The sequence below is a fragment of the Topomyia yanbarensis genome, chromosome 1 (genome assembly GCF_030247195.1).
Source record: "Topomyia yanbarensis strain Yona2022 chromosome 1, ASM3024719v1, whole genome shotgun sequence".
NCBI lineage: Eukaryota > Metazoa > Arthropoda > Insecta > Diptera > Culicidae > Topomyia > Topomyia yanbarensis.
In genome coordinates, this window is record NC_080670.1 from 43,550,882 (window position 1) to 43,560,231 (window position 9,350).

The 9,350-nt window shown below is 40.5% G+C and overlaps 1 protein-coding gene across 1 annotated transcript; it reads right to left on the minus strand.

Annotated features, from left to right (window-relative positions):
* Positions 1–7,639: 7,639 nt before the first annotated feature.
* LOC131695199 (uncharacterized) lies at positions 7,640–8,086 on the minus strand. The gene has a single exon (XM_058983719.1). It carries the CDS (start codon positions 8,084–8,086, stop codon positions 7,640–7,642), a length of 447 nt encoding a protein of 148 aa, XP_058839702.1.
* Positions 8,087–9,350: the final 1,264 nt, after the last annotated feature.

Here is a 9,350-nt window from a genome sequence, read left to right on the forward strand (position 1 = left end):
AAGTTAGGTGTTTCTGAATCGGTTGGTGTATGAATGATTAAAATCCATCTAGTAATATCGGAGTTATAAGCGTGCAAACCTTACATAGTTTCGTTACATGGGAGATAGTTTAGATTTTAGAATGACACCTAGCCCCAGATAGTGGAGTAAGACATTTTTAATGTCAAAAATTGAGTTCCGGCTTATATGGGAATTTCATATGTGACCGGATGATTTAGTCTATTTTTCCGGACCCATATAAGCGATCCGTACGAAATTTTATACATCTATGGGGATATTATAGCTATCATTTGGGACTAAGTTTGTGAAAATCGGCCCAACCATTTCCGGGAAACTGATGTGAGTTCGTAAATTTTGAAAGATGGCCGCTTTTCCCGGGCACTTCCGGAACCGTCTATGGTGGTCAATGTAGTCAACGAAAGTTTGGTTGGCCGTCGGTGACCTAGAACAGCAAATTTAAGTTGTTTGAGAGACATTTTAGCGAAATTTTTACCTTTTTTGCTTTCATCGGAGTATCGGTTTGAATCACAATTTGCTATGTGATCGCACGCCACAACCTGTAACTCCGGAAGCGGAAGTCGGATCGGGATGAAATTAAATAGCCATTTACGGGGACGCAATACCTTTCATTTGAGGCCAAGCTTAGTCGAATCGGTCTAGCCATCTCCGAGAAACCGATGTGACTGTTATTCTGAATTTAGATACTTCCGCCGGGGCTTCCGGAACCGATGATGGTAGCCAATGTGGCCAAATAGACTTTGAATGGATGTTAGTGACCTAATACTACAAATCAAAGCAGTTGTGGTCATATTTTGGAAAAATTTTCACCTTTATACATTCATTGCAGAATTTATTAAAATCGACATTTTCTGCGTGTTCGTACTCATCACCCTGTAATTCCGGAACCGGAAGTCGGATCCATTAGAAATTCAATAGCAGCCTATGGGAACGTTGCACCTTTCATTGGAAACTAAGTTTGTCAAAATCGGTTCAGCCATCTCTGAGAAAAATGAGTGACATTTTTGGCCATATACACACACATACGCACATACACACACATACATACATACACACACATACATACATACACACATACATACACACACAGACATTTGCCGAACTCAACGAACTGAATCGAATGGTATATGTCGCTCGGCCCTCCGGGCCTCCGTTAAAAAGTCGGTTTTCAGAGCAATTGCAATACCTTTCTATTGAGAAAGGCAAAAATTAAAAAACGATGTTAGTAAGATGAAACGGGTAAGATTGTCGTGACATCAGGTCTACTCCTATTCCCTTTAAAAAGCTACGTAGCATGAAATGACCCCCTACCCCCCTGTCGTCACATATCATCACAAAATATAAAATTCCCCCTCCCCCATATAATTCTACCTCATTTATGGATGGTCCCTAGGATGTTATAATTTGCCTGTTGCTATATGATTTATTACCAACCAAATTTGTATTTATTTATGTAGTTCCAGTTATTAACTACTAAAGCTCTCTAACCTGAAACAGAAGAGAAATAGTAAAATTAGAATTAAATTTTAATTAATCATATGAATCGTATTAATGAGTAAAAAATTAATATTAATATATTCATTAATTCGTGAACCTTTGGCAATCTAGGCATAGTAGAGTGATTCTATATCTAATTTGTGCGACTCCGCAGTTTACAACAATCGTTCTAACAAATTTTCTGTAAACTATTTAATAATAACTATACTGATTGCTACGTGAACCAATCAGAAGAATCAAACTGATTCGATTGCTAGGCAGCGCTCAGCCTCTAGTCTGCAGTGAACACCAAATTCCCCCAGAATACTAAATACATGAGAATTGGGATAATCATATTTATTTTTCAAATTTGCACACGAATGACAACAACGGAGCCACCAAAACAGACCCATCCATAGCGAAATTTTATCTACATATGTATGTATTAGTTGACAGACGGAGCAGGCAAACAAAGTCGTTAACCCGATTTCGTTCCAATATAGAGGCTGTCTCGGATTAGCAGTCAACTTGGAAGCTGTGGAAACAACCAACATTCTTCTTGCAGATTCAAATTTACATAAATAGCCCCCGAAAATTTGCACCAGTATAGAGGGAAGCTGTAAAATTAATTTCCTTAATTTAATCGCGACTGATACAGAACGTCTGGACCGGGTGACATTTGTCACCTACGAAAAGCCATCGAACCGACGAAGATCTCCCATAAAATAGTCGGCATTTTTATTGCCTTGTTTGTAGTTTCCAGACATTGACATTTCATCGTGAGTTCATTATCTCCCCTCGCGGGTGCGTGTGTGTTGTTCCCCCAAATGCTCAAAATATGTGAAACCGAACAGACCTGTTGCAAAATTGTCACGTCTAAACCGGATTTCGCGCGATGTTGTCGATCCGACGTCAAAACAACGGTTGTTTTGTTTTTGGGTGGGAGTCCGTTGACCTAGTTTCGGCACCGTCGCTAAAATGTTTCCTTCTCCCGGTACGAAATGGTGACAGTTGTTTAATGAAATTATAGTCAATCAAAATAGATCCGAGCTAGTACTGATCGTAAAAATGAAAGTGAGCCGTTTCGGGAATTTCTCCGCACACACGTCTTGAATGACATCATGTGTACGCGTACGCGGGCTCGATCTAGGTTACCGGGATACTCGGAGGAGGACGCCCGGCAACTGAAAGGAAGATAGCATCGCGTATCGCGACCTGAAATCGCAATGATCCTACTGCACACTGGCTTGGTTGACTAATGACCGTGCGCATTTTGGCATTTGTAAGACTCTGGCCAACACAGACACACAGCCACAGGGCGAAGAATTTGCCGAATTCGCAGCCAGAATTAATGAGCCGCGTCTGCGGTGCACATTTGACATCCTGGGCACGTATCAGTGTCCGAAGATCTCTAGAGGTGTTGTTGGCATTTTTCAGCGGCTGTGGCGCTGGCTGGAGTACTTTCGCACGTGAAGTACGTGCAGAAGCGTCCATATTTTGTTGACGGTTTGTTTTTGTATCGGATAATAACATAGGGTGACGGTGCTAATGTTTTCCTATTTCGATTGCTACCAATTCGAGCATGTGGATCAAATAAGCATTTGTTTTGTTTCAAACGCCTTTTTTGCATTGTAAAGTCAAACATTCGAAAACGGATTGGAAATATTGGTAATGATTGATACTACCATGCATAATGGATTCCGAAACAGTATAAAACCCTATTTTTGGACTTAAGTTGTCGCGGAAAACATTCAATTGCATACGAGGTGAAAGGAGTGACACTATTTAACCGAATCTTCAAAATTCCATTCATTACGATGGTATTTCAATTATTTGATTAGCACACAGTGGAAATAAAAATTTCCGTCGTCTAAAATTATTTTAAGTCAAACGGTTGGTCAACCCATTGTACAAAGACCTTATATAAATCATTAGTTGTTTCCAATGAAATCGCTGATCAACAAATGTTGAAGTACTAATTCGAGTTGCAGCAGCTTTTTTTCAATTGCAAAAAAAGTCGACTACTTCAAAGGCACAACACACAACGATTCGCTTATCTTGTCAGTTTTCAGTTAATATGATGTTCATTCTTGGTTTACTCAAAATGGACTATGAATGATGATATGGTATTATGCGAGATTCAGAAGATTGATCGATTTGATTGATGCATAATTATACGCATTGGAGATTGAGATTCATAACAAGGATTCCTACAATAGCTGCTACGTTTTTAGCTCAACGCGAATTTAGTACAATAATCATTTGGTAGAAATAAATTATGCGTTTTGGATGGTTGCGGTTGTTCTATCCTGTATTTAGTTGAAAGTGTGGATAGCGAAACATTTTAATATGAATATCGTATTTATTCCACGGCCTATTGTACAATCATTAAACATACTGCCATATCGGAACGTGTGAATTCAAATCTTTCTTACTCGTCATGATGTTTACCAAATATGGCAGGAAGGTGTTTTTGCACCAATTATTTTTTTGCTTGTAATCTCCTCAACAAGATGAGATCATAACCGAATTGATCGTTTTTTCTCCGCTTTATATATCTTTGCGATCCGCAACAACAAAAGAAGAAATGATTGAGTTGATGATCTACCGAACAATTAAATGAGTCATCTTTTCGGTGGCCTATGTTTTGTATATAATATGTATGGATGTAGAATTACTAGCATCAGTATTCCACAACCAGTTTCCAAAGCTGTAAATGATGCAATCCAACACCCCGTTATGTGTCCATGCACCTCTGATATCAGTTAAGGTACGGACAACCCCCGCGAAGATTGGCTACTCTTAGGGACTTGCAGCAAGTGGCTGAACAAGAAATTTAATGCCCCGTGAGCTTTTATCACGGCGTGTTCGGTAGAACAAGTTCTTGTCGAAAAAAAAATCTGTAAAATTTTAGGATATGAAAGGATGAACTTTTCTCTTTAATTTTCAATTAAATCTAAAATAATGGGTCAAGGGCTCCAGAACAACATTTTATTTTTAAGTTTTTGCTTGGGAACCTAGGTTTGACAATGAAACTGGTTCACATTTTTGCCACCTGGTGGTATTACTATAGACATTCAAATATTACTTAAAATGAGAATCTGATGGATTGCCTGCAACTGGTTTGCTTTAATAGAATAGTTAGTTCAGATGAATTTGAGAGCTGATAAAGGCCCACCTTTAAACGGGGAAAATAATTTCGAATTCTACCAGTTTTTAAGCACTAATGACATTGTATGAACAAGAAGGCGATGGTCAGCTATTTTCGTCCGCGTCCCTTATCACTTATTTTTATAAAGGGATTCATCAGCAGTGCTAGCTTTGAAAATGGTTATGCAACTAATTTTATCCTATCTTTTTTTTAATGAAAATAATTAAGTAGTCTTCATTTCGTCATATTCTAAATTGCACATATTTTGTCGGATGTAGTTTTAAATGTTCTTTGATTTGATGGCATTGTATGGGAACACGTATCCGTCGGTTGATGCCAATCGAGCTGACATTTTTTAGACTGAGCAAACTAATTTATTTGTTTGTTTAGTGTTTATTTGATCAACTAGGAAACGAATCCACTGGGTCTTTAATGCGCGTGGGAAATACGCACGAGTGAGTCTGAGTGAATGATGACTTTTGTGGGATGCTGATGCTACTGCTGACGATTCGGCTGGTGATGCCGACACTGCCGACGTGTTTGTGGAGGACGCTTGTGCAAACACGGTTTCTGCCAACGATGATGACTGTACGAATGCGGATGCCGATGCTGTCGATGCTGTTGGGCCTCAAAGTAATCGCTCAAGAATGTATGATACACGCATCTAATACACGGCTGCGCACTGTATGGGTAATTCTTTCTAACTCTCATCAGCACTATCATTCGTTGTCCCTTTCGGTGATCAAACGTGATGAATATCTTAATCTGATAACGTGCGCCGGGTAGTAGCTGTTACACCGCAATATTGGTAGCGTTGGTTGTACAGGGGGATGACATAGCAACCAAACATCCCGAACCACCCTGAAATTGCACGATTTCAGTTGATTCTTACGGCTGATTACTAGCTTGCCCCTCATCTGCTGACGGTAGTGGTAGCAGACATATTTTGGTCACCGGTCGCGTCAGGTAACCAGTCGAAGTTCGTAGAGTGACGACTCGAACTACACCGCCGTCGCCTGGATGTATTTGGTGAATCCGTGCCAATTTCCATTTCATCGGTGGTTGGTTTTCATCGACAGTGATGACAAGTCTGCCGGGCTCGATATTGATTGCTGGCTGCCAATTCTTCCCTCGTGCCTGAAGCTGCGACAGATATTCGGTATGCCATCTGCGCCAAAAGTGTTGAAGCTGTTGCTGGATTAGCTGCCAGTGTGAGAGCCGGTTGGCTGGAACACTGTTATAGTTCTTGTCGGGAAGTGCTTGTAGCCATGATCCAACAAGACAGTGAGCTGGTGTGAGCGGTTGGAGATCTGTGGGGTCGTCCGAAAGCTGTGTGAGGGACCTGGAATTAAGACAACCTTCTACTTGGGCTAGGAGGGTTGTAAAATCTTCATAAGAGATGGAAGAATTGCCCAAGACACGGAGTAAGTGTTTCTTAGCGGAGCGTACTGCGGCTTCCCATAGTCCGCCGAAGTGAGGGGCGGCAGGGTCTCGTAAGTTACGAAGGAGTTCTGCTATACCGTTGCATGCACCGACAAAGTTGGTTCCATTGTCGGAATAAATATCCGAACGTTCTCTTCTCCGGGCCGTAAACCTTCGTAGAGCTTGGATGAACCTTGCAGTAGACAAGTCGGAAGCCAACTCTAAATGTACTGCCTTCGTACAGAAGCAGATAAACACCGCTACGTAAGCCTTCGTTGATCCCTTCCGGTAGCCTTGGCGAATATATACAGGACCAAAATAATCGACGCCTGTAGTAGTGAATGGACGAGCAGCGGTGATTCTCGGTGCAGGTAATTAAGCCATGAATTGTTGTTGAAGTTTCGGTTTGGCTCGGTAACACATTAGACAACGATGAATTGTTAAACGGCATAGATTTCGCCCTCCAAGTGGTCAAAAACGTAATCGAATTGAGTTAAACAGGAGTTGATGACCCGCATGCAAGAGTGTTTTGTGATAGCTGCTGGCGAGAAGCTTTGAGAATTTATGGTTTCCTGGAATGACCATAGGATGTTTAGTTTCTTCGGGAATGTTAGAATTCGCCAATCGACCTCCAATTCGAATGATTCCCTCCTTGGTAAGCACTGGGTTGAACCAGCGAAGTTTGGATCCTCGGTGAACCGGTTCGTTGGTGAAAAGTGCCTTGAGCTCCTTGGTAAAGGCCTCCTGCTGGACCAGCTGAACGAGACACATTTCTGCTTCGCTTAGTTCCTGGGTGGTAAAGGCTGCAATCTTTTCTCTGCTCCCGTGCGAAGGTTTCTTAAATATCTCCGGCAATATGCTGTAACACGAATGAGTTTTTTATATTCAGAAAACTGTTCAAAATACCAATCGTTGAACGTTTTCACAGGAACTACCACAGCTACGACAGTTTTCCTTCTCTCCATTTCATGTGTATCTGATTCTGGTAGAGTTCCTGATTGCGTTGGCCATGAATTCCAACCTTCGACCAGCCATAATGGACCATCCCACCATGCTGAATCTATAAATAATTTGGCCCGGATCTAACCCACGGGAGAGTTGATCCGCTGGATTCTGAATCCCTGGTACATGCCTCCAATGACAGTTCTGGGTAGAGTGTTGAATGAATGAGACACGATGTGCTACAAACGTCGTCCAGGTATTCGGTGGCTGTACTAGCCATAGTAGAACCGTTTTGGAATCCGTCAAAAAAAAACGATTCACATGTCAGGTTGAGAGATTTCGTCTCCTTCTGATGCAGTTCTACCGCCAGCTGTGCTCCACACAGCTCTAACCGGGGAATCGTCTGACGCTTGAGTGGTGCAACTCGAGATTTGGACGAGATGAGCGACGCCATCACTTGTGCCTTGCTGTCTTCAGAACGCAAATAGATGCAGGCACCGTGTGCCCTTTCCGATGGATCCGAAAATGAGTGTAGTTGAAACAAAATCGCATTGGGATAAGCAACGAATCGAGGAATACGAATTTCATCCAAATTGGGGAATTGAGCATAGAAATCCGTCCAAGAGTCTACTAACGATGACGGCACATTATCGTCCAGTCTAATGCCTTCTGTGCTGTATCCTTGAGCTCCCAAATTTGCTGCATAAACATCTTCGCCTTCGTTACGACGGGTCCGACTAGCCCCAATGGATCAAACACCTTCGCGATACAGGAAAGCACCTTCCGTTTAGTTAGCGCAACCGCCTGAGCCTCCTCGAATTGGATCTTAAACCTGAATGTATCCGTACGAGGCTCCCAAACCAAACCCAAAGTTTTCACCATTCGTTCGGCATCAAAATCGACATCGTTCTCGAAAGGAGGAGCCAGATTATCTTCAACGACTCCTACAAGAGCGTCTTCATTGTTCGAAACCCATTTGCGTAACCGAAATTCTCCCGTTCGCAGCAATTCATCAAGTTCACTTCGGATGATCTTTGCTTCCTCCACGTCGTTTGCTCCAGTGATAACATCATCCATGTAGACGTCCTTAGCAATCCGTTCAGCCGCCAGAGGAAAGGTGCATTCCTTTCCTTTCTTGAGAACTGTAAAGACATGGTGTGTGATTATGCTTGTCCTACACGAAGAACCAAAATTCGGCTCAGATGCGAAAACCTTAGTTGATTTACTGAATTGAATTAGTTATTATTTAGGACAACTAAGCAAATTTTCAATTTGCTGATTTTGATTAGTTGTTCTCGATCTTCCTGAAAAGAGCTAAAATGCTAGTTGGAATTTCTGTTTTCTCTGCTGATTTGGCGAGAAAATGATGCTGTCACTTTTAGCGAAGACACATACTCCATCTTCTCAACTAAATTTTGTGCTGAATTTCGTGCTATTTTCTGTTATTTCAACTAATATATACTCTAAATTCAAAACTTTTTGGCATTAAAAATATCTAGTTATTTAGTTGAATTCCTGAAAAAATATTTTAATTTTAGGGAGGTTGCTTTGTTCAATCTAGTTTTTTCCTCAGTTGATTTCAACAAATGTCAGTTTTGAATTTAAGCCATTCTGTTTTTAAATTTAAAATTTTTCGTAGTTAAATTTAGAATGTCAATTTTTTAAATTTACGACAGCTTTGGTTAAATTTGGCGTTTTTTCTACTGATTTAATAAAATTCCTGTTTTTAAGACTTATATTTCGACATTAATTTGATTCAGTTGAAGTCCTTTAGAATAAAATCTATATGGGTATTTTCGAAATGGATTTGACGAGGGTATCGGAGGACAATGTTTAGCATCATTTTTAAATCCAAAATGGCGACTTCCGGTTTAACCAAATTTTCTTTAAGAGGGAGGGGGGGGGGGGTTAAAGGTTTCAGCGCAAAAAAACACTTTTTTGCGAATTTTTTTAGAACAATGTTTGTAGCGAATTGATCAAAACTTTTGTACATTATAGTGTATTTTTTCAACATGCTGTAATTTTTCTAGGCAAAACTATCGACAAGCAACTCGGTGACGAAGCTTTTTGTCTCTGGAAAATAAACATGATTTGCGGTGTTACCTGCCATTCAAAAACTACTCACCCGATTTATTTCAAACTTTGCATACACATTCTATGTAAAAAGTATCTAACTACTACGTTGAGTTTTTGAGATAATTTTTCGATTAAAGGGGTGTTTATTAATAAAAAGGCGGAATTTTTCGCGAAACGAAAGAAAAATTAAATGAGTAAAAAACCCCTAATTGAAAATTTATCTTAAAAACTCTACGTAGGAGTCAGGTATTTTTTTAATAGAATG